The sequence below is a fragment of the Artemia sp. Qi Xiang Cuo genome, chromosome 9, assembly GCF_049724085.1.
Source record: "Artemia sp. Qi Xiang Cuo chromosome 9, ASM4972408v1, whole genome shotgun sequence".
Lineage (NCBI taxonomy): Eukaryota > Metazoa > Arthropoda > Branchiopoda > Anostraca > Artemiidae > Artemia > Artemia sp. Qi Xiang Cuo.
Genome location: NC_142802.1, coordinates 39,296,878 through 39,322,972, shown reverse-complemented (window position 1 = coordinate 39,322,972; position 26,095 = coordinate 39,296,878). Strand labels below are relative to the sequence as shown.

Below are 26,095 nucleotides of genomic sequence, written 5' to 3'. Positions count from 1 at the left end.
TATGAAAGGCCTGAAAATTACGTCTTTTAGAGTGGCAACCCCCTTACAAACCGCCAGGCAAGGTTATTAAATAATACATTGGGGCATATAAAGTTCTTATATAACGTACTGTTATGTAAACTTCCAAAAGGACTCTTTAAATTTGAAACTAAAAGGGTTAGTGCCCTTTTTAATAGTCGGAAGTGATTGGAGGGCAACTTACCCCCTCTCACGCCCACCATTTCCCCAACCACATCCAATCAAAATTTTGAGATAGCAATTTTCTTCAACGTAGTTGAAAGTTCTGGAAATTAGGTCTTTGAGGATGACCACCCCCCCCCCTTCAGCCTTCAGGGTTGTAAGTTATGCCCTGGGGGCATATAAGGTTTTTATTGAAAGCATTGTCGTAGAAACTTTAAAAGGGCTCATTCGATTGGAAACTGAAAAGGCTAGTGACTTTTTTAATAGTTGAAAGTGATTGAAGAGCAACTAACGCCCCTCTCACGCCCGCCATTTCCCAAACACATCCAGTAAAAATTTTGAGATAGCCATTTTCTTCAACGTAGTTAAAAGGTCTGGAAATTAGGTCTTTGAGGATGAAAATCCCCTCAGAGCCCTCAAAGCACGGGTTGTAATTTATGCCCTAGGGGCATATAAGGTGTTTATAGAAGCGTTGTCGCAGAAACTAAAAAAAAGCTCATTCGAGTGGAAATTGAAAGGGCTAGGGCCCTTTTTAATAGCGAAAGTGATTGGAAGGCTTGACATTTTTATAGTAAAGATCGATGTGGGTACAATATATTATTTTTTTCTTTTTTTTTGTTTAAACCAGGGCACTTCGTATCGAAGTTGTCTTAGGAGCTTCGAAAAGGGCTCATTCGATTTAAAATAGAAAGGGCTAATGCCCTTTTAATAGTCGAAAGTGATTGGAGGGCAACTAGTCCCCCTCCCATTTGCCCATTGTGTTTAAGAACTAAATGTTGCCTTAAGATTAAATCAAAATGCATTGTATTAATACTAATTTCCAATAAAGTATCTCAGCAGTATCCCAAGAACGACTAGGGTATTATGTTCAAATTTTCGAGGCTACTTCTGCTCTTAAAATGTAACCAAATCAAATTAGTGTAAGTGTATCCAAGCTATCAAAGAAAGTAAACAGATTTCTTTTGCGAATGGTATCAAGGTTTCTATTTCTGGTCAACTAGAGGAGGTATGAAACTAAATTAAACACTACTATTTGTGTCCAGATTTTTAAAAGGGTGTATGTTGTTAAAAACTGTTGAAAATTTTTCTCCAGCATACAAATAGCACGCCAAACTATAAAGTCTTAAAAAACGAACAGAAATTAATTGAAAAAAACTTTTCCCAAAAGGCATAGGGCTCAAAACCCTATGCCTTCCCAAGGCCAGAACATAATTTACACTTTACTGAAAAAATACAAATGAATGTGCATTGTCAGTTTAATATACATAAAGTGATATTTAGTAATCAAAATGTTTATATTATTTTATCTATTAAAGTTATAAAACTAAAAACATTTATATTTTTTTAAGGTAAAGTGCAAATTATGCTCTGGCTTTGGGAAGGCATAGGGGTTTTGAGCCCTACTCATGTTAATTTCTGCTCGTTTTGAGTTTGACTCGGTTATTTATTGTAATTTCTAATCGTTTTGCGTTTCATTTATTTATCGATGCTGATTTGTGGTAGTTTCACGCTTGGTAGATTATTTGATTTTATTCTTGCTGAGTTTCGGTTTAATGGAGTTATTTACTTTTCTTTGAAAAACTTATTTTGTGGAAAAAGCTTTTTTAATTAATTTGTGCTAAAACTCTGGATTCTTAACCTTTTTCAATACTCAGCTAGCTCTTTTTACAATTACCATCCAAGATGCAACTAATACGTTATTCGATAGCGACTAGAGCACTAGCAGCCTATAAAACTACTTCAGAAACTGATCCAAAAGATTAATTTCTTGCTCCAAGAGCTATCCCAAGCAGTGATCACTCTTTAGTACCTTCCAGCTTTGATATTGTTGGAGACAACACTGATGAAATAAGTAATATAGGCTTCCTTAGTATTAATATTCAAGCGCATGTCAACGGCAATAAAGTGGTGTTCTTTCCTTCTTTTTCCAATGACGGTTCAAATTGGCACTTAGATTTGGTGTAGTTAGCGGGATTTGGAGAACGTTAGTGAAAAAAAGGACAAAAAAAAAACACTAACTGTATGATATCTTCTGATATCTGGCCAATGCACCACAGACAATTTCTTTTGCAAGCGGCTTTACTTCATTTTAACCGATATCTTCTGCCTCTTAATAAGAATCTATTGGCTCCTCAGCATTTCAAAGATGGAAAACCAGAGATCAGTTTTTTATATACAGCCCTCCTCAACCAAATCTCCTTATAATACACGTACTTCCAATACTCCTAAACAAGGAATTAGAAAAAAGGCAACTATATAATCCAAATCTATAATAATGATAAATGGTTTTTCAGAAACATTTTTCATCTTGGCAAGCCACAGTAAAACTTTTGGCAATTGCTGCTGGAATAGCTTCAGCAGTTCTAGTCCTATGGATGTCTAAGAGACTTGGTTCATGGCGGATGCCGGTCTCTATCTCATCAACAGCAACCATTAAGTCATAGTTGATTTCTTCGCTGACAACAGAGTCAAACCTAAAAAATAGAGTACTCAAAACATACGGCAACGTTATAGTAAGTAATTTTAAGAAACAACTTTCCAAGAAAATTAAAGAACTGATGAATTACTATCTTCTTATGATTGAAATTCATTTGCTATCAAATACAAACTTCATGCAAGTTCAAACAGATGTGTCTTCTAAAAAAAGGATGAACTTTTCGACCTTACTTGAAGACGATAAGACGCGCATAGTTTATACCCATTAAATAGTCAACCCTCGACTCATAATTTTCTTGTGAATTTTTCACATACAAGGATGTCGACGTAAAAATCTTGAGAAGAGCCAAGTTAGTTGGAATTCTTGCTTTAGAATGTCCACATTCAACTTGAGTAAATTTTTTTGTTCCAATCCTTCTCAAAAATTTTATTTTATAGAAGGTTGCAAATGAATCCAAATTCTTACTTTTTGGGGATTTTGGTTTTACTTATTCATTTTTCCTGAAGGATCGAACAATGAATCTTACTATTGTCATTAGTTGTAGCTAAAACCTGCTTAAAAATAAATGCTTTTATTTACAGTTACCAAGAAAGCTGAGCATATAACAAACCTGTTCTACATTAAATTTAAACTGATTCATTTTCCATTTTTAATAAATGCTCTAGTTGTTCTTACACATGGCTTGTATATGACAACAAAATACCAGGTTCTTCTGTTTTAGAACTTGATGTAAAGGGTCAGGGAAATTTGTTGCCATGTCTACAACATTTTTAGAGAGGGAAAGAGAGAGAAAAAAGTGCCATACTCTCACATGCATAATGTATAGTAATTTAAATCCCTCTCTGTTTACAGAACAATATTAAAAATCAAAAGAGAAAACAATTGCTAAGAAATGAGTAGATGAAACCAAAAATTTTTAATCACATGCAACTTAAAAATCATAGATAGGTCTACAGATGCTCAAGACGAAACCACAGTTTATATAATTATCCAGTAAGCTTATCGCAGATCATTTCTGGTCTTCGTTCTTGGTGCGAACAAAAAGCTCCTCCCACTTCTTTCTTCACTTATGGATCAGTGTGTTTGCGTCTATCAATGAGAAATGGTTACATAGTGCATTATTCGTAATAGCGGTTTTCCACTTGTTTCCGAATGTTTCGCGTCTGACTTGTCTACCCGTGAAAAGATCTGATGCCGCTTATGTTTCTATCTGCAAAAACGTTCTCCGGAGCACTCGCACCCCGGTCCGGGTTTTTGTAATGGGTGAGATAGGGAATGATCATACTGGATAATTATATAAACTGTGGATGAAACCAACAATGAACAGAAATTACCACAAATAAGAGTGGGGCTACTACTTCTCTAAACTGTCTAAAGGCTTGAATGTCATTTGTGCTTTACTGAAATCTAGCCATAACTCAAAAAGTGTAATGACATTCTGTTTCAATTAATTGTTATAAACGAGTTTGAGACGAAGTGTTGCAATCCACTTCATCAGTTTGTGGTAGATTTGGTGGATTATGGTGGATATTGGTGTCCCAAGGCACTGTCTGCTCTGTCAATTTGCTCATTAAAGGTAAGACTTCTAGTTTTCCCATATTTTCTGGAGGACTCGATACCTGTCAGGCCTTTGAATCGCTAAATCATGCAGCAATGCTTCTTCTTGCCATTAAATGGGCGTAAATAATTGCCTCATTTTAGAAATTGAGGTTAACATTGGGAGAGGGGGTGGGGAGGGCGAAGCAGGGGCAAGTGCGCCGCTAAGTTTTAGGGTTTTGCAAACTTTCAAAAGCCTGCAAGATGGATACCTAGAGCTTGGTTTTGAATTTAAGGCCAATAAGTGTAAGTTCCATGGTTTCAAAGATAAAGCCTCTACAGGTTTGATTCATGACTGCTTCAACTCCCAACATGGGCTTGAAATTTAATATTAGTTTGGAGGACCGAAGTAACCAGATTGAAGAAGCTGTAACTTCATCGACTGAATATAATAGAAAGATGATGATCCTTCCTTGATACCCCCTGCTAATACATTGTGTGTGTTTGACAGTTAGTATTTTAATGTAAAATAATGTAACTTGCTGAGACAATATATCTAAAACAATATAAATACAACTAGCTAGTGTTTATTATTTGTTTAAGTGCAGTTTCTATTTATTTTTTGCAAAGTTAGTGTACATTCTTTTTCCTTTTCTTTTTTTTCTGTTGTGTTGAGTATGTACTAACAAATGACAGTAAGAATAAGAAAGAATTAGCAACATACTAAGCAAAATAATATCAAAGACACCAGCATTAAATATTTAGCAGAACGTATGAACATAATGTATGAACGTTATCAAGGAACGAAAGATTGTGGCTAATATCAAGGTAATTTATGTTGCAATTATTTGAAAAAAAAACTACGTTTTCTAAAGAGTTAAAGAGGCTGAGTCACAATTTCAAACCTTAAAACGACAGGGATTAGGAGGTACAGTTGGGGTATATATATATATATATATATATATATATATATATATATATATATATATATATATATAGAGAGAGAGAGAGAGAGATACACCAACGCAAAGTCTAGCCAACCTGGAAAGTGGCCAAACTTGCAACTCTTACAGTTATGTAAGAGTTTAAGTTATTACCACTCTTTATTTTGCCCAATTCTATCAGGAATATTATGTTTATTAAAAGTAGCTTAAAAACACTAACGTAATACAGTAAATATAGATTTAAACACACTAAGGAAAAAGTGAAGTACCAGCTCCGGTTTCTTCAGTGATAAGAGAGGTATTGAAGAAAATGCAATAATGCAACAATCCCAAACGCTGAAAACGAGCAGACAAACGCAATCGAATTCATAAATAGAGAGACCGAGTAGCAGAAGATGGCAGTGCTTAAGAAAATAGTAGCACTAGCAAAGATGGCATGAGTAAGAAAATAACCTAACTACTGTCCAAGATAGCAAAAAGTAGCTTGTCTAGAATTTTACCCATTTATCTAATTCAAACTAGGCTAGCCTACTTTCCAAGATAGTAAAAAGTACCAAAACTAGAACTGCTACTTCATTATGAAGCTCATTCAGCCTATTAAAAAAGTAAATGAAAGTGGTTTACACCTAGTGAATCTGTTGAGCACAATTTTGGGTAAAATTCTACTTTAGCTAGGTACTTTTGGCTATCTTTGAAAGCGGTTAAGTTAGAAAAATGAAACTTTCAGGGATGGGTCTACAGGCTAAAGTATGTCCTGGGGAGATATTTTGAAGTACCTACCTCTACTCCTTCTTTCTCTAAAGGGTCCTGAAATCTGCCTACATGACAGGTATATACCTATTGATATTTTGACAAAACAACTACTTCACCTTAATTATCAGTTATTAGTTTCCTTTTCTCTGGCTTTAGCTCTGAAAATCCAAGGCTGCCACAATGGTTAATTGGTAAAGTTCTACAAAATCATATTATTGAGTTAGGACTAAAGTGAATACACGATTCGATGCCTTTTCTTATGCTGATTACGAATAAAATAAGCATTTCTATGGGAAATAAATTTCCGCCCCCCCCCTTCACTAGGCTATACCTAACCTAGCCCTGAATTGACACATCTAGGGGGGGGGGGCTGAAACTAATTTCCAATAGAAATGCTTATTATATTCACAATCAGCATAAAAAAAGGCATCAAACTTTACCGGTTAATTCCTAAAGTGTTAAAATTGCCCAATTTTGCATGCTAAGCAGCAATTTTTGGTGCTACAGTAAAAACAAAGGTCAATATATACCAAATCATATTATTGAGTTAGGACTAAAGAGAATACACCATTCAATGCCTTTTTTATGATTATTACGAATATAAAAAGCATTTCGATTGGAAATGTGTTTCACCCCCCCTCCCTATATTGGCACATTAAGGGTTAGGTTAGTGTTCTTCTAGATAGGGGGGAGGGGGCTTAATATCAATTCCGATATAAAATGGAATTATTTTCTTAATAAGCCAAAAAAATGCATCAAATGGTGTATTCACTTTATTTGAAACTCAATAATATGATTTGGTATATATTGACCAAAACGAAAATTTGCATGTATCATGGTACAATTTCAATATTGGAACTGATATTTGGACATTTCTGTTTATTTCCAGTTTTTTCAACCATCTACCTTTTATCAACTGCTTTTCCAACCATCTGCTTTTTCAGTCATATCTAATGTAAATTTGAAGGTCAGGGGGGAGGCAGGCAGCTGCCCCCCCCCCTACACCCATGCTGAATTGGTATATATAGGGGTGGGGGACTAAAATTCATTTCTGACAAAAATGATTAGGCCTATTATATTTGTAAAGAGCATAAAAAAGGCATCAAGTGGTATATTCACTTTAGTTTTAAGTCAATAATATGATTTGGTAAATATTGACCAAGAAGTGGAGGTAGATACTTCAAAATACCTTCCCAGGACATGCTTTAGCCTGTAGACCCATCCGTGAAAGTTTCATTTTCCTAACCTAACCCCTTTCCAAGATAAGCAAAAGTAGGCAAAGCAGAATTTTAACCAATTTTGTATGATGTAAAAATTATTTTTTAAATAGCCTAGCCGATTTTTGGTCAATATATACCAAATCATATTAGCCTAGCCTATTGAGTTTCAAATAAAGTGAATACACCATTTGATGCCTTTTTTTATGCTGATTAAGAATATAATAAGCATTTCTATTGGAAATGAAAATCAGCCCCCCCCCCCAATATAGGCTATACCTAACCCAACTAACCCTGAATTGGCATATATAGGGTGGGGGCTGAAATTCATTTCCGATAGAAATGCTTGTTATATTCATAATCAGCATAAAAAAAGGCGTTGAATGGTGTATTCACTTTAGTCCTAACTCAATAATATGATTTGGTATATATTGACCCAATTTTCTTCTGGAGGGTGGGATTGTAAATAGATAGGTCTACCCAAAATAGCCTAATATGAAAATCAACTAAAATGCTTGAAACGGTAAATGCAATTGCCTTAGTACATTTGGCATACGCCACAACAGGCTGGATTACAAGGACGTTTCAAAGTGTCTTCTGAAGCTTGATTTAGCTGTAGGATTTACAGTGAGCAAAATAAACACCTTTACTTTAAATTCAAATTTCTCGCTTACAATGGGTGCTGTCAAAGATTTACAGGCAGATTATTTTCCGCGGTAAAAAACTACCCAATGAGTTTAGACGGGTCTTTGCCTTGTTATACAAGTGATAATAACATTGGTAACAGGGAAAGGGGCAATCATCTCTGGTTAAAAATAAATTTTTATGTATTTCTATTAAAAATTTAAAATAAATCCTTGCACCAAAATTTTTTTGTAAATTAGCATCCCTGGGCTAGACTTGCAAGCAGCTGCAGATTCGCTTGCCTCAGAAATCTAGTTATGTTAAGTAAAAAACACAGAAACACTATTCTTAGACAGAATTGGGATCTATTTGACTAACCTCACATTTTCATACCTTTATCAGGGGATAGCTGAAGACTTGACTCTTTTTATTTGCATCAGTTGTGCCAATTCAAGGAAATTAGGGACGGGGGTCAAAAAACATTTTGATAATCTAGGAAGGGGCAATTGTATTGTTTATAAAATTTTTGCAATAAACATCACTCAAAGCCATTTTCTAGTGAAAATTTAAAAAGAACTTTTTTCAAAATTTAGGTGATGGGCAGAAAACTGAGGGCGGGCATGTGTCCTTTCCCACAATTTACTTACATGGAAGATTTTAGTCTCCGCAAACACTTGTGGTATTTTTTGGGGGAGACTTCAGAATGTTTTTTTTTTCAGAGTTTCACGCAACATTTTCATTTGAGCTGTTCTGTCTGTCCGACTAGGATTTTTAATGCACAAAAAAACTTTTCAGCAACATTAATAAAGGAAGAGAATATCCAAATGTTACTGTCAATTTCATATTTAGGTTCCGATGGTGCTGTTTGTTGAAAAAATAAATGTCAATAGTTAATAGCAACAATGTTTTCAAAATCGGTGAGAATTGACCACTTCCACTCCTGGTCGATTTGGTTTCCACCTCAAAATACTTTTACATACTTACCAACATAGGTTTGTAGAAAATTAAGCTGTATTGACTGAGCTGGTCAAGGGTTAGCAATTTCAATATATTTGTAATTGTCGAAATCGAAATGAAACCAAATTTGGACCCCTTGCTCATTGAATTGTATGTCAATTAAGTTGTTTTCAACGGCATATTCAGGTCTCTCTTCATACACAACGTTCTTCCGATTCCACATTCTACTAAGCAAAGACATTAGATCTCATGATTCATCTTTGTTCTCATTGGCTAGAATCCTTAAAAATCCAGAAGACGTGTAAAAATTTTTAGCTTCCAAAGACCCTAGGTCCACCCCCATGGGCATTTTTTGTCTGAATTTATTTAGTTGCAAAGATACAGTCCTTGGTCAAATTCAGCACTTTTGGCAAATTCTGCTCGATTGACATAACACCTACAATTTTTGTCAAAGAATTTAAGATTCAAGGATGTGAAGTTTGTGATGTTTCCCATTTCGAAACATCACATCCACCTGAGTGGACAACCAATCCCAGTCGATGAAAATCTAGGTGAGTTTAAATATAGTGATTCCTCTTTATACAAAGGAATAAAGATGTATCATAGGCAGAGCAATAGCGCTGCCTAAATAAAGAACGATGTGGGCACAATGTATCATTATTTTTTTTCTTGGTCTTAGACCAGGGCACTTCGTATCAAAGGAGGTGTCGTAGAAACTTCGAAAAGGGCTCATTCAATTGGAAATTGGATTGTGCCCTTTTTAATAGTCGAAAGTGATTGGAAGGCAACTAACACCCCTTTCACTTCCACCAATTCCCTAAACACATCCAATCAAAATTTTGAAATAGCCGTTTTGTTCAACGTATTTGATTTCCAAATAGAAATTATGTTTTTGAGGAGGAAACTCCCCCAGAGCCCTCAGGGCAAGGGTTGTAAGTTATGCCCTGGGGGCATTTAAGATTTTTATAGGAAGCGTTGACATAGAAACTTCAAAAATGGCTCGTTCGATTGGACATTCAAAGGGCTAGTGCCCATCTTAATAGTCGAAAGTGATTAGAGGGCAACTCTCCCCCCTCTCACGCCCAACTTTTCCCCAAACACATATAATAAAAATTTTGAGATAGCCATTTTGTTCCACCTAGTTGGAACTTCTGGAAATTAGGTCTTTGAGGATGAGAACCCCCCCCCCCCCAGCCCTCAGGACAAGGGTTGTAAGTTATGCCCTGAAGGCATATAAGCTTTTTATAGAAAGCGCTGTCGTAGAAACTTCAAAAAGGGCTCATTTCATTGGAAATTGAAATGGCCAGTGCCCTTTTTAATAGTCGAAAGTGATTGGAAGGCATCTAACACCCCTTCCACGCCCACCATTTATCCAAACAAATCCAATCAAACTTTCGAGAAAGCTATTTTGTTTAAATTAGTTGAAAGGTCCAGCAATTATATCTAAGAGGATGACACTCCCCCCACAGCCCTCAGAGTAAGGGTTGTAAACTATGCCCTGGGGGCATATAAGGTTTTTATTAAAAGCTTTGTAGTAAAAACTTTAAAAATGGCTCAATCGATTGAAATTTCAAAGGGCTACTGCCCTTTTGAATAGTCGAAAGTGATTTGAGGGCAACTAACTCCCCTCTCACGCCCATCTTTTTCCCCAAACACATCCAATCAAAATTTTTAGAAAGCCATTTCGTTCAACGTAGTTCAAAGTTCAGAAATTAGGTCTTTGAGGATGATAGCCCCCCTCAGAGCCCTCGGGGCAAGGGTTTTAAGTTATGTCCTGGGGGCATATAAGGTTTTTATAGACATCGATGTTGTAGAAACTTCAAAAAGGGCTTATTCGATTGGAAATGAGAAGGGCTTGTGCCCTTTTTAATAATCGAAAGTGATTGGAGGATAACTAATACACCTCTCACACCCACTACTTCCCCCAACACATTCAATCAAAATTGTGAGATAGCCATTTTGTTTGACGTGCTTGAAAAGTCCGGAAATTTTGTCTTTAAGAATTACACTCCCTTCGCAACCCTCAGGGCACGGTTTGTAAGTTATGCCCTGGGGCATATAAGGTTTTTTTTTTATAGAAAGTGTTGTCGTAGAAACTTCAAAAAGGAATAATTCGATTGGAAATTGAATCGGCTAGTGTCCTTTTAATAATCGAAAGGAATTGGATGGCAAGTAACCCTTTTCTCATGCCCACCATTTTCCAAAACACATCCAATCTAAATTTTGAGATAGACATTTTGTTCAACATAGTTGAAAGGTCTGGAAATTATGTTTTTGAGGATGACACCTCCTCACAGCCCTCAGGTCAAGGGTTGTAAGTTATGCCCTGTGGCATAATAAGGTTTTTATATAAATCGTTGTTGTACAAACTTTAAAAAGGGTTTATTTGATTGGAAATTGAAAGGGCTAGTGCCCTTTTTAATAGTTGGAAGTGTTGGAGGGCAACTAACCCCCCTCTCACGCCCACCATTTCCCCAACCACATCCAATCAAAATTTTGAGATAGCAATTTTCTTCAACGTAGTTGAAAGTTCTGGAAATTAGGCCTTTGAGGATGACACCCCCCCCCCCTTCAGCCCTCAGGGTTGTAAGTTATGCCCTGGGGGAATATAAGGTTTTTATTGAAAGCGTTCTCGTAGGAACTTCAGAAGGGCTCATTCGATTGGAAACTGAAAAGGCTAGTGCCTTTTTTAATAGTTGAAAGTGATTGAAGAGCAACTAACGCCGCTCTCACGCCCACCAATTCTCCAATCACATCCAATCAAAATTTTGAAATAGCCATTTTCTTTAACGTAGTTAAAAGTTCTGGAATTTAGGTCTTTGAGGATGACAATCTCTTCACAGCCCTCAAAGCAAGGGTTGTAATTTATGCCCTAGGGGCATATAAGGTGTTTATAGAACCGTTGTCGCAGAAACTAAAAAAAAGCTCATTCGAGTGGAAATTGAAAGGGCTAGGGCCCTTTTTAATAGCGAAAGTGATTGGAAGGCTTGACTTTTTTATAGGAAAGATTGATGTGGGTACAATGTATTATTATTTATTCTTTCTTTTTTTGTTTAAACCAGGGCACTTCATATCGAAGGATTTGTCTTAATAACTTCGAAAAGGGGTCATTCGATTTAAAATAGAAAGGGCTAATGCCCTTTTAATAGTCGAACGTGATTGGAGGGCAACTAGTCCCCCTCCCGTTTGCCCATTGTGTTTAAGAACTAAATGTTGCCTTAAGATTAAATCAAAATGCACTGTATTAATACTAATTTCCAATAAAGTACCTCAGCAGTATCCCAAGAACGACTGAGGGTATTATGCTGAAACTTTTGAGGCTACATCTGGTCTTAAAATGGAACCAGATCAAAATAGTACAATTGTGCCCATACTATCAATGAAAGTAAACAGTGTTCTTTTGTAAATAGTATTAATTTTTGCCTTTTTCGTTCTCCAGAGGTTCTATTAAACAGAAGTAAAAACTACTACTTGTGTCCATATTTTTAAGATTCTATATGCTGTTAAAAATTGCTGAAAATTTTTCTCCAGCATACAAATAGCACGCCAAACTATAAAGTCTTAAAAAACGAACAGAAATTAATTAAAAAAACTTTTCCCAAAAGGCATAGGGCTCAAAACCCCTATGCCTTCCCAAGGCCAGAACATAATTTACACTTTACTGAAAAAATACAAATGAATGTGCATTGTCAGTTTAATATACATAAAGTGATATTTAGTAATCAAAATGTTAATATTATTTGATCTATTAAAGTTATAAAACTAAAAACATTTATATTTTTTACGGTGAAGTGCAAATTATGTTCTGGCCTTGGGAAGGCATAGGGGTTTTGAGCCCTACTCATGTTAATTTCTGCTCGTTTTGAGTTTGACTCGGTTATTTATTGTAATTTCTAATCGTTTTGCGTTTCATTTATTTATCGATGCTGATTTGTGGTAGTTTCACGCTTGGTAGATTATTTGATTTTATTCTTGCTCATTTTTGGTTTAATGGAGTTATTTACTTTTCTTTGAAAAACTTATTTTGTGGAAAAAGCTTTTTTAATTAATTTGTGCTAAAACTCTGGATTCTTAACCTTTTTCAATACTCAGCTAGCTCTTTTTACAATTACCATCCAAGATGCAACTAATACGTTATTCGATAGCGACTAGAGCACTAGCAGCCTATAAAACTACTTCAGAAACTGATCCAAAAGATTAATTTCTTGCTCCAAGAGCTATCCCAAGCAGTGATTACTCTTTAGTACCTTCCAGCTTTGATATTGTTGGAGACAACACTGATGAAATAAGTAATATAGGCTTCCTTAGTATTAATATTCAAGCGCATGTCAACGGCAATAAAGTGGTGTTCTTTCCTTCTTTTTCCAATGACGGTTCAAATTGGCACTTAGATTTGGTGTAGTTAGCGGGATTTGGAGAACGTTAGCGAAAAAAAAGGACAAGAAAAAACACTAACAATTAATTTTAAAACAGAATCTATTGCGCTATTTCGGACAAATTTATATGACACACATGAAATTTTGGGATCATTTCATTTTTTAGCTCAAAACGATTAAATTATTGCTATAATCAGAATAACAAAAGACCCCGACATAAATGATCCATAAAATAAAAAGAAACAAAAAGAATAACGACCGTGGATTAGTCAAAATTCTCCTTACCAGAATTTACGGGATTCTGATATCTGGCCAATGCACCACAGACAATTTCTTTTGCAAGCGGCTTTACTTCATTTTAACCGATATCTTCTGCCTCTTAATAAGAATCTATTGGCTCCTCAGCATTTCAAAGATGGAAAACCAGAGATCAGTTTTTATATGCAGCCCTCCTCGACCAAATCTCCTTATAATACACGTACTTCCAATACTCCTAAACAAGGAATTAGAAAAAAGGCAACTATATAATCCGAATCTATAATAATGATAAATGGTTTTTCAGAGACACTTTTCATCTTGGCAAGCCACAGTAAAGCTTTTGGCAATTGCTGCTGGAATAGCTTCAGCAGTTCTAGTCCTATGGATGTCTAAGAGACTTGGTTCATGGCGGATACCGGTCTCTATCTCATCAACAGCAACCATTAAGTCATAGTTGATTTCTTCGCTGACAACAGAGTCAAACCTAAAAAATAGAGTACTCAAAACATACGGCAACGTTATAGTAAGTAATTTTAAGAAACAACTTTCCAAGAAAATTAAAGAACTGATGAATTACTATCTTCTTATGATTGAAATTCATTTGCTATCAAACACAAACTTCATGCAAGTTCAAACAGATGTGTCTTCTAAAAAAAGGATGAACTTTTCGACCTTACTTGAAGACGATAAGACGCGCATAGTTTATACCCATTAAATAGTGACTCATAATTTTCTTGTGAATTTTTCACATACGAGGATGTCGACGTAAAAATCTTGAGAAGAGCCAAGTTAGTTGGAATTCTTGCTTTAGAATGTCCACATTCAGCTTGAGTAAATTTTTTAGTTCCAATCCTTCTCAAAAATTTTATTTTATTCAAGGTTGCAAATGAACCCAAATTCTTACTTTTTTGGGGATTTTGGTTTTACTTATTCATTTTTCCTGAAGGATCGGACAATGAATCTTACTATTGTCATTAGTTGTAGCTAAAACCTGCTTAAAAATAAATACTTTTATTTACAGTTACCAAGAAAGCTGAGCATATAACAAACCTGTTACATTAAATTTAAACTGATTCATTTTCCATTTTTAATAAATGCTCTAGTTGTTCTTACACATGGCTTGTATATGACAACAAAATACCAGGTTCTTCTGTTTTAGAACTTGATGTAAAGGGTCAGGGAAATTTGTTGCCACGTCTACAACATTTTTAGAGAGGGAAAGAGAGAGAAAAAAGTGCCATATCAGTGTGTTTGCGTCTATCAATGAGAAATGGTTACAAAGTGCATTATTCGTAATAGCGGGTTTCCACTTGTTTCCGATTGTTTCGCGTCTGACTTGTCTACCCGTGAAAAGATCTGATGCCGCTTATGTTTCTATCTGCAAAAACGTTCTCCGGAGCACTCGCACCCCGGTCCGGGTTTTTATAATGGGTGAGATAGGGAATGATCATACTGGATAATTATATAAACTGTGGATGAAACCAACAATGAACAGAAATTACCACAAATAAGAGTGGGGCTACTACTTCTCTAAACCGTCTAAAGGCTTGAATATCATTTGTGCTTTACTGAAAACTAGCCATAACTCAAAAAGTGTAATGACATTCTGTTTCAATTAATTGTTATAAACGAGTTTGAGACGAAGTGTTGCGATCCACTTCATCACTTCGTGGTAGATTTGGTGGATTATGGTGGATATTGGCGTCCCGAGGCACTGTCTGCTCTGTCAATTTGCTCATTAAATGTAAGACTTCTAGTTTTCCCATATTTTCTGGAGGACTCGATACCTGTCAGGCCTTTTAATCGCTAAATCATGCGGCATTGCTTCTTCTTGCCTTTAAACGGGCGTAAATCATTGCCTCATTTTAGGAATTGACGTTAACATTGGGAGAGGGGGTGGGGAGGGCGAGGCAGGGGCAAGTGCGCCGCTAAGTTTTAGAGTTTTGCAAACTTTCAAAAGCCTGCAAGATGGATACCTAGAGCTTGGTTTTGAATTTAAGGCCAATAAGTGTAAGTTCCATGGTTTCAAAGATAAAGCCTCTACAGGTTTGGTTCATGACTGCTTCAACTCCCAACATGGGCTTGAAATTTAATATTAGTTTGGAGGACCGAAGTAACCAGATTGAAAAAGCTGTAACTTCATCGACTGAATATAATAGAAAGATGATGATCCTTCCTTGGTACCCCCTGCTAATACATTGTGCGTGTTTGACAGTTAGTATTTTAATGTAAAATAATGTAACTTGCTGAGACAATATATCTAAAACAATATAAATACAACTAGCTAGTGTTTATTATTTGTTTAAGTGCAGTTTCTATTTATTTTTTGCAAAGTTAGTGTACATTCTTTTTCCTTTTCTTTTTTTTCCGTTGTGTTGAGTATGTACTAACAAATGACAGTAAGAAATAGTAATTTAATTCCCTCTCTGTTTACAGAACAATATTAAAAATCAAAAGAGAAAACAATTGCTAAGAAATGAGTAGATGAAACCAAAAATTTTTAATCACATGCAACTTAAAAATCATAGATAGGTCTACGGATGCTCAAGACGAAACCACAGTTTATATAATTATCCAGTAAGCTTATCGCAGATCATTTCTGGTCTTCGTTCTCGGTGCGAACAAAAAGCTCCTCCCACTTCTTTCTTCACTTATGGATCAGTGTGTTTGCGTCTATTAATGAGAAATTGTTATATAGTGCATTATTCGTAATAGCGTATTTCCACTTGTTTCCGATTGTTTCGCGTCTGACTTGTCTACCCGTGAAAAGATCTGATGCCGCTTATGTTTCTATCTGCAAAAACGTTCTCCGGAGCACTCGCACCCCGGTCCGAGTTTTTATAATGGGTGAGATAGGGAATGATCATACTGGATAATTATATAAACTGTGGATGAAACCAACAATGAACAGAAATTACCACAAATAAGAGTGGGGCTACTACTTCTCTAAACCGTCTAAAGGCTTGAATATCATTTGTGCTTTACTGAAAACTAGCCATAACTCAAAAAGTGTAATGACATTCTGTTTCAATTAATTGTTATAAACGAGTTTGAGACGAAGTGTTGCGATCCACTTCATCACTTCGTGGTAGATTTGGTGGATTATGGTGGATATTGGCGTCCCGAGGCACTGTCTGCTCTGTCAATTTGCTCATTAAATGTAAGACTTCTAGTTTTCCCATATTTTCTGGAGGACTCGATACCTGTCAGGCCTTTGAATCGCTAAATCATGCGGCATTGCTTCTTCTTGCCGTTAAACGGGCGTAAATCATTGCCTCATTTTAGGAATTGACGTTAACATTGGGAGAGGGGGTGGGGAGGGCGAGGCAGGGGCAAGTGCGCCGCTAAGTTTTAGAGTTTTGCAAACTTTCAAAAGCCTGCAAGATGGATACCTAGAGCTTGGTTTTGAATTTAAGGCCAATAAGTGTAAGTTCCATGGTTTCAAAGATAAAGCCTCTACAGGTTTGGTTCATGACTGCTTCAACTCCCAACATGGGCTTGAAATTTAATATTAGTTTGGAGGACCGAAGTAACCAGATTGAAAAAGCTGTAACTTCATCGACTGAATATAATAGAAAGATGATGATCCTTCCTTGGTACCCCCTGCTAATACATTGTGCGTGTTTGACAGTTAGTATTTTAATGTAAAATAATGTAACTTGCTGAGACAATATATCTAAAACAATATAAATACAACTAGCTAGTGTTTATTATTTGTTTAAGTGCAGTTTCTATTTATTTTTTGCAAAGTTAGTGTACATTCTTTTTCCTTTTCTTTTTTTTCCGTTGTGTTGAGTATGTACTAACAAATGACAGTAAGAATAAGAAAGAATTAGCAACATACTAAGCAAAATAATATCAAAGACACCAGCATTAAATATTTAGCAGAACGTATGAACGTAACGTATGAACGTTATCAGGGAACGAAAGATTGTGGCTAATATCAAGGTAATTTATGTTGCAATTATTTGAAAAAAAAACTACGTTTTCTAAAGAGTTAAAGAGGCTGAGTCACAAGTTCAAACCTTAAAACGACAGGGATTAGGAGGTACAGTTGGGGGGCTGCCGCCCCCAAACCCCCGCTTTTGCAGCCTCTTTTGTTAAGGTTTTTTAAGTCCTGTAGCCTGCAATCAGTTGGTCGTACCAAGTTCATCACATTATAGATTGTTATCGGTTAGGGAAAAATCTCCTGTAAAAAATCCAGCAAACAGGCTCAGAACTGTTTCTAATCAAGGAGATGCAATAGGATGTTCTTACGGTAAAAAAATTCAAGCAGACTTCGTTCGTGTTGCAAAGCATTTCTTTGCAAGGGAAAAAGCGGGGGTTGAGGGGGGCGGCAGACCCCCAAAATAAAAACCTTAACAAAAGAGGCTGGAAAAGCGGGCGGTTTGGGGGGCGGCAGGCCCCCAACTGTACCTCCTAATCCCTGTATGTTTTAAGGTTCGTTTATTTTTTAACTTATGACTCAGCCTCTTTAACTCTTTAGAAAACGTAGTTTTTTTCAAATAATGTCTGCACGTTTTTGTACAGTTTATTACTTATTATTGCTTGACTAACTGTTAGCTTGATCGTGTCTTCTGGAGACGCCTGTTGAGCCGAAGTATTTAATAGATTGGATTTAAAAAAGAGACTGAGTTTCTTTTTTAGACTTTAAATTTAAAAGATACTACTTTAAATTCTATATATAAAAGATTTACTCCTACGGGGAATCGAACCCGAGTCTTTCGCATGACAGACAACAATAGTGACCACTGTACCATCAGAGCCTGTTGATAATTTATTTTTAGTCTGTGCAATCTATTTTCGACGCAAGCAAATAGAAAGTAAGATTTTCGTTTTTCGACAAAAAAGAACTTCTGGGAAAGAGCTGGAATTTTTGGAAGCTTGCAGTCGGTCTTATCTGGTTAAGAGGACTATTTTGATCTAATTTAATAATGAAATACTATGCTTTTAGGAATTTCAAAAATTAACATGGGCTCTTATAGGAAAACGAGGTTTTTCGTAAATGTAGATTCGGGGGATAATTTTTTCGGTCTGAAAATATCATAAGGGCCTAACAGGTCAAATTCCACTTCGAATGAGTCTTCATTCACCCGGATCTGTTGCCAACTGTGGCCTGTAGGCGTGGCTAACAAAAAAAAAAAAAAAAAAATTGATGAACATTAAGTGGGTATATTTGGTTTTTGGAAAACAGGGAAGGAGTGATCGGATTGAGCTGAAATTTTGAGGATAAGCGCCCGGGCCCTAGGAAAACTTATACTATAAATTTCAGCCCGATCGGACAACGTTAAGGGGGGGGGGGCTGTGGTGAGAGGGTCGAAACTTCCGGCCCACTTTCCCCCATGAAGATAAAGTCGGAGGGGGGTGAAATTTTGCATGTGTCTTAGTTTGAGCTTAGGCTACAAAATGCGATCACCGCCGTCTCTCTGCGACCGCTAGGACCGGAAATCGCTTAACATTGTGGTGGGTCGCCTCTTTAAAGAGGCACAAGTGTGCCTCCTTGATAGCTAGATATAAATGGTGATAAATTGAAGCAAGATAATTGAACTGAAAGGTGGTTATATCTTTCTTAAAATGAAAATGCCTTATTCCTATATAATCTGAGGACAAATGGGGACAAAGATACATCAGCCTAGGCCCCAAATTGAAATTTAATAATATTTTAAGGGGGACAATTCCCCACCTTCTCCTGCCAGTGTCCATGTTATGTATGCTCTCACTTGCTATGTTAACCCCATGTTAATCGCTTGTGTCCATATAATAAGGACTTCAAAATTAAAATTTTGCTCGCCTGTTTTTAAGGTATGTCCAAAAGGAAAGCGGTCCTAATCACCTTTCTTTTTTCCCCAAATTGCAATAAATAACAGATAACAAAAATAATTGGAATAGTTAAAAGTATTGGAATAAAACTTTTTCTACGTCAATACGTAAAAAAATATCTTAGCAACACAAAAGAATAAATGTCTCTTTGGATTCACTCTGAAGTTTCAGCAATATTCTGAAACATTCATGACTTGATGAACTTACGAAAATCAATTACCAGATGAATAGCATTTAAAACTGTTTTTAACCATTATATTATAGAAAATTAATCGACCAGGAAGACTAGTTTCACATAGCCGCGTTTTTTCCAACGCAAAGCACCAAGTGCTCAGCACATAAAGCACAATTTCAAAACTATTTTTTTTTCAAATAGGTTCCTTTTTATAAAAGGATAAAATGCTTTTATCCGCTATAATGCAAACAGCAAAACTATAAACATGGAATTAGATAAAATGGCACTAATTTTTTCAACCAATGCGTTTTCCAATTGTTACTACTACTACTAACAACTCACTGCAGCATCAAGCCGCCTCAGGCCAACACAGCTACGCACACTCTTCCTCCATCCCAATCTATTCAAAGCATCCCTCTTTACACCCTCCCAGGAAGTTTCTATTTCCTTTAAACTCGAGCATTTTCCAATTGCTCAGTTGAAATGCTTAAACACATCTGTTAAATCGTCATGACACATGAACTTGCACCAAAAAATAGATGAAATCTGACGGAAAGCAAAAAACAGCCACTTTTATGAGAAAAATCAGCTGAGCGAACCTAGAGTATAAACCTGTGGAATTGTTACGAAGATGACAAAAAAGAAAATATAAAAAAATACAGAGAACAAAAAAAAATCTTAAGCCAGATAAATTAGAAATGAAATACTATAAATAAATGATAATAAATATACTAAACAAATAATAAACACATAGGAATAGTAGTAACAATTTTACAGAAATGGGATTTTTTTATAACTTAAAATATAGTTAATACACAGTTTTCTAAGACGTAAAAGCACAAGAACGGCCAAACGCCATACATTAACTGATTTAGCATTTCTATTGTTATTATATTCTTTATCTGTCTATAAGTTCGTAGTTGCATTTATGTATTTATTCTAAGAGATATACGATCGTTTTGAAAGGAAAGGAATCTAACACATTAGAAAAAAAGTTAGAGTTTTATTCGTAATTACAGAATACAACTACATGGAGATATTATTAATAATCTCCAAAATAATTCTTGTATTATAGCTAAGCTTGAAGAAATCTCTCAATAGTTTCCCCAAGTTCAAAATCTTAGAAGAAAAAAAAAGTTGGTAAACTCAATCAGTTGGAGCGACTTGAATATTTGACACAAAACTGATCTGAAGTATGCACTCATCAAGCTACCATAAAAACTATTTACTTGTATGCTGGATGGCTACGGACAAAATTTCGAATCCAAGAAGCTGTTGTTTCAAGATCTCCACTAGCACGTCGTGAAATAAACTTGAGGTACTGACGGATACTACAATGAGTATCAGCATCCACTTCAACAGAATTCAGAAAATTTAAGATCAATGGAATAAGACCCGGAAAAAATCCTTCCTGAAAAAGTTGTGTTATAATTACAAAAATTATATATTATATTGCAAAATATATATTGATATATTGCAAAAATAAAAATTATATGGCAAAAATTTAATAAATTATATATTATTAAAACAAATTAAATCGTATACACCTTGTCTCTTTTATCTGCTTTAGTTTTTAATGTCTAAATTTCCCCATCTTCTGGCTCTAACTAAAAAAATTGCATCGTTAATGTTTCCATGATCAAACAATAAAAACAAACCTCATTTTTGGTTCAGTCCTCACACCCCATCCTCCACCCAAAAAACTTTGAAACTCTTATCCCTTCAATAATATTAAATCTTGTTTTTTTTCAGATTTTAGTGATGTCGAGTTTTTCAAATAAATAAACAAAAGGGTTTGTATTCATCTTATATATCTAAATTGACCTATCTTAGAAGGAGAGATTTGAAAGAATAAATAAAGGGAAACCAATGACCCCAAACAGTTACGACTGGGCAGCCCGATTTTCTAACCCTTGTTAAAGTTAAATATCTTAGCTCTAAGAAAATAAACTAGTCCTGTAGGGTAGGTAAACATATGAACGTAAATTAAATCTTTAAACTCGTTTGATTTCTGAGTTTCTGGCAAGAAAAACAAACAAAAACAAAACAAATTTTTAACACATTTATCCCAGTTTAATTCACTCTGAATATTTTGGGTCTTTACTATGAAACCAGCCAGTATATCTTTTGAAAACTGAAATACCTGAACATTCTACTTAACCGAAAAAAAGAGAAAAAAGAGCTGCCTGCTTTTTCTAGATTGCGAAGCTCAAAAACTTTTCCAAAGGCATAATAAATGAGTCAATTTCCTTATTGTAAGCATCAGTTTTGAATATTTTCTAGATTGCAGAATCTTTGTCGAAAAACTAGCCATCCTAATATCTTCACTGTACTATTAAGGCAGAGAACACCTGAACATTAAAAAAAAGACAAAAATGATTGATATGAAAATTAGATTGTCTTTCTACGGTTAGATTATTTGGCACAGGCAAAACAATGTATATTACAATGCATAAAAACAAATAGTTTTCTGTCCTCTTGAATAGTTTGATTTTGTTATTACTCGAGACATGCACAGGGATGTCACTTTCTTCGAACTAAATATACCATTTCACCACCAAAGAGGACTATATCAAATCTCAGGAAAGCAGGGAAAAAATCTCAGGAAAACAGGACTATATCAAAGATATTTCCCATATATTACACTATAATCAAAACGCACATTGCCGACCAATATTATCATTTGTGACCCTGAATCAGCCAGACATGACGGGAAAAAACACAAAAAGAAACGAACGGAATTAAGACAAAAAAAAACGAAGCCGTAATTTCGGACTGATATTCACTGTCCATCTTCAGTGTCAGTTCCAGATAAATAATGCCTAAAGAACTTACGTGATAAAGAGTGAACAATTACATATTGTAAGATAAACAATTCAAAATACACAAATATGAACTGCAACCAGAAGAACAAAACCTATGCATAGCATACTACATAAATATTACAGCGCGAGATACGTAATTTTATGTAGCAAAAAGTCTAATTTAGGAGTTCAAAGAAAACATTTCTGATTCAAATGAAACCTATTACCTAAAGAAATTCCATTTATTCATTACCTTTTTAACATGAGGAAAAATTGTGGTTGTTGTCACATTCATTTCAAGTAATCTAGTTCTTTATTTTTCATAAATCTAAGAATTTAATATCTGTAGATTTAGAAATTTTACGCTCCACCTTTTAATTTTTGGCGTATTTAGTATTTGTTACCAATTGACAAAGTGAGAGATTTACTTCATTCCTTCCTTTGAGAAGTTGAAAATTTTCAGCATACGAGGTTTGCAAGCGGTCGATGCAACAAATTTAACCATTCATGAAAAATAACTATAGCAAAATGAAAAGAAAGAAAGATTCAGATCAATAAAAAAAAATCTTATAAATATCAACGTTTTGATTTCTGACAAAAAAAAGAAGGTAAGTTGGATCAACACATTGAGTAATTTCAACAAGACATAGTTTCCAGAGTATGAGAGGGAGAGGGAGAGAAAGAGAGAAAAAGAAAGAAAGAGAGAGAGAGAGAGAGAGAGAGAGAGAGAGAGAGAGAGAGAGAGAGAGAGAGAGAGAGAGAGAGAGTATACATCCTACCTTACCTTTCCATTTACAATCTCATTAACTGTCATTTCTTCACAGCTACTATCAGCGGTGAGTGGATCTTTCCTAAAGAAGAACTTTTCGTTTTTAACTGCATCTCGCTTTTGGGCTCTTTGCATGTTGTCATCAACCTGTAATAAAAACAACAAGAGCCATGTACATACCTGGGAGATAAAGGTCAATGGTTGGTTTAATATCAAAGCGAAACAAATCAGTTCTCCGCGTCATTTTTAAAATACCGTGTCCCAAATTCTTGATGATGAAAAACATTCTTGCTAGAACTATGTCCGGACATTAATGAACAGTATTTTTTTTTTTCCATGGAAAGGCAATATTACAGCAGGTGTTGCAATGTTCTGAAAATGTCTTACTCTTTTTAGAGCAATAGTAAAACAAAGCACCTAATTTCGTTTCGGTTTATTTTTCTCAGCTTTTTTTGGAGGTTTATCACAATTCTCGGAGCAAATTGGTGTTATCAAATTGCAACTAAAATACACAGATCCCGTTTTAGCAGCTTAACTTCAGGAGCCTAAATTTGATGTTTTTTTCTAACTTCGCACGTTCTAATAAAAACAAAGCAAGTAGCGGCAAACGTGGACATAAGCTACCGCATATACCAAAAATAAACAAGTAAAGAAAACATCGGGAACCAGGTTATGCAATAAAAGCCAATAATTCTAGTATTGTACAAGAGAGTCAAACAAGTATCCTGTCTTCACCGAAATATACTCTCTGATTAGTTTTGTTTTGGGAAAATTACAATCATTTGCAAAAATATAAAACAAAAACGATCTTACTTCTTTGGATTTTTCTTCTCTTTTCCCAGTTAACTTCCATATACAAAGATACTAGACAAAGTAAAAAAAAGAAACAGATTCATTCGAGTTTCTTTTTAGGGGGTGACAAAAGGCGAAAATAAACTGTCTCTTAAAATCTACCCATAATGAGGATTTCATGAGAAAATTAATTCACTTTTACTCGCGTAGCAGTCATAGGTTCGCCAAAACTTAATTTGCTATTGGGAAATAAAGATATCGACATTCAAAATTAGCAAATCAATTCTGTGCAGAGAGGACTTCAGTGCATAGCTTATGGGAACATGTCTAAACAAATGACTTTAGGTCAAGAACCGAGGCACCAAATCTTACCTTTGAAATAGGGATTAGGAAATTAAGATTGAATGACAACATGACTCTGGTCAATAAAACAACAAAGCATACAATGGCAGCATTTTCAAAATCAGTGAACTGGACTTCACAGGGGCGAAATTCGACTCTCCAACCAACTGAACTATGTGGGGGTGGCGGCTTGAACCTCATTGTTTGCCAGTTTGTGGATTGTATATTCTGAAATTACAAATATCAGTTATCTTAGAAGGAGATTTATATATTTATGTCTTTAATTCTACAAAGGCCACATACCCTGTTTTGGTAGAAGAGAGGCTAAATTCTAACATGAGAAGCTTTTGTTCTACGAGAATGAAACTTTTAGGAGTAGATCTAAAGACCAAATTTAAATTTTCTATTTCCCCCTGCTTCTATTTGTACTCAAAATATTCCAAGCTTTTAATTTGTTCTCCAAGTTTAGTGAAGTGTCTGCTTCTCTTGAAATTTAGATTACCAGGTCAAGGCGTTTCCTAGGATTTGAGAAAGCATCTGAGCCAAACATGAATTCATTTTCATAGTTAGAACATATTTCCATACGCACATCTCGGCTTCACATCGTAGGAGGATTAAACTCGTAGCTATAGCGAGTCAGAGTTAAGCTTGTTTTTACACGGACTAAGACGTTTTGGCTTTACACGGTTTTACACGGACTTATCTCGTTTTTTGCATTCATTATTTTATTTTGTTCGATATATACCACGACGATACTAACCACACACAATATCCATCAACTGAACACATTTGTTTACTAAAAAACTAATATCACGCCATGTGATCGGCTCGTCAAGAATAACCACGAGCCATGTTTCTAATATTATTAATCCTATTCAACTATTAAAAAACTCAGATACAAAAAAAAATTCACATTATCAGATATCCATACAACCCAATATAACCTAAACTTAACTGTATCAAGTTTAGCCCCCCCCCCCCAAAAAAAAAAAGATAACAGAAAAACTAAAAAAAAACATGGTTCAAATGGCAACTCCACAAACATCAAAACCATAAAACATAAAATGTTCTTTTCGATTCCCTTCCATCTACCTACAGCAACAGCTAAAAAGATGGACGAGACAAGAGAACAAGAAAAGAATATCAATAAACGTGTTGTTTTTGATTCCCTTCCATCTACCTACAGCAACAGCTAAAAAGATGGACGAGACAAGAGAACAAAAAAAGAATATCAATAAAGCATATCTGGGAGACCTTGTTAGTTACATTCATCAATATTATTCACAGTTTTAAATTTTTTATTTAGTCATCTTCACCAAATTTAACTCAAATTGTGGAAACTTACACACTCGTCGATTTGAGGCAATCGTTCATATGGCCCAACTTGCAACTCTTACAGTTATGTAAGAGTTTAAGTTATTACCACTCTTTATTTTGCCCAATTCTAGCAGGAATATTATGTTTATTAGAAGTAGCTTAAAAACACTAACGTAATACAGTAAATATAGATTTAAACACACTAAGGAAAAAGTGAAGTACCAGCTCCGGTTTCTTCAGTGATAAGAGAGGTATTGAAGAAAATGCGATAATGCAACAATCCCAAACGCTGAAAACGAGCAGACAAACGCAATCGAATTCATAAATAGAGAGACCAAGTAGCAGAAGATGGCAGTGCTTAAGAAAATGGTAGCACTAGCGAAGATGGCACGAGTAAGAAAATATTCATTTTTTGGATGCCTAGGTTTTCTATTTGTTATTTCAAGAAATTTTCTTTGGAGATAGGGCGAGGAAGCCATCACACATCTAAAGAACTGTTAGATTTTATTTTAACTTCAATTCAAAACTGGCGCTTTTCTGCTTGTCAGCTAGAGAGGAGCTACTTACTTGAGAACAGATACTGCTGTAAGAAACGAAAGCTTAGTGGAACAACTTTAAACAGTCGTTTCCGACATAGACGATAAAACTCAACTTTTTACCAGAAACAGTAGGTTATAACCCAAAGAAAAACAAAATCCCATTCTTTTTGGCCCAGAAATTGTGCACAACTTTCCAACATGTATTATCACACTCATTAATCCCACCTGAGGTCCAAACCTTCCGTAAAAACCTTG

The 26,095-nt window shown here is 35.3% G+C and overlaps 1 protein-coding gene across 5 annotated transcripts in view; it reads right to left on the bottom strand.

The window, feature by feature from the left end:
• Positions 1 to 2,417: 2,417 nt before the first annotated feature.
• Gclc (glutamate--cysteine ligase) overlaps positions 2,418 to 26,095 on the bottom strand; it is a 104,031-nt gene continuing 80,353 nt past the window's right edge. For 4 of the 5 annotated variants that reach the window (XM_089094537.1, XM_089094538.1, XM_089094536.1 and 1 more), the window contains exons 10-14: positions 24,015 to 24,212; positions 22,866 to 22,997; positions 20,507 to 20,688; positions 13,310 to 13,766; positions 2,423 to 2,654 (exon numbers count right to left, since the gene is read on the bottom strand). In XM_089094537.1, coding sequence (XP_088950663.1) covers positions 13,583 to 13,766; positions 20,507 to 20,688; positions 22,866 to 22,997; positions 24,015 to 24,212 — 696 coding nt within the window. In that variant the 3' untranslated portion in view covers positions 2,423 to 2,654; positions 13,310 to 13,582. Of the gene's footprint in view, positions 2,655 to 13,309; positions 13,767 to 20,506; positions 20,689 to 22,865; positions 22,998 to 24,014; positions 24,213 to 26,095 lie in introns of all 5 variants that reach the window. The other variant, XM_089094540.1, reaches the window with a different exon arrangement.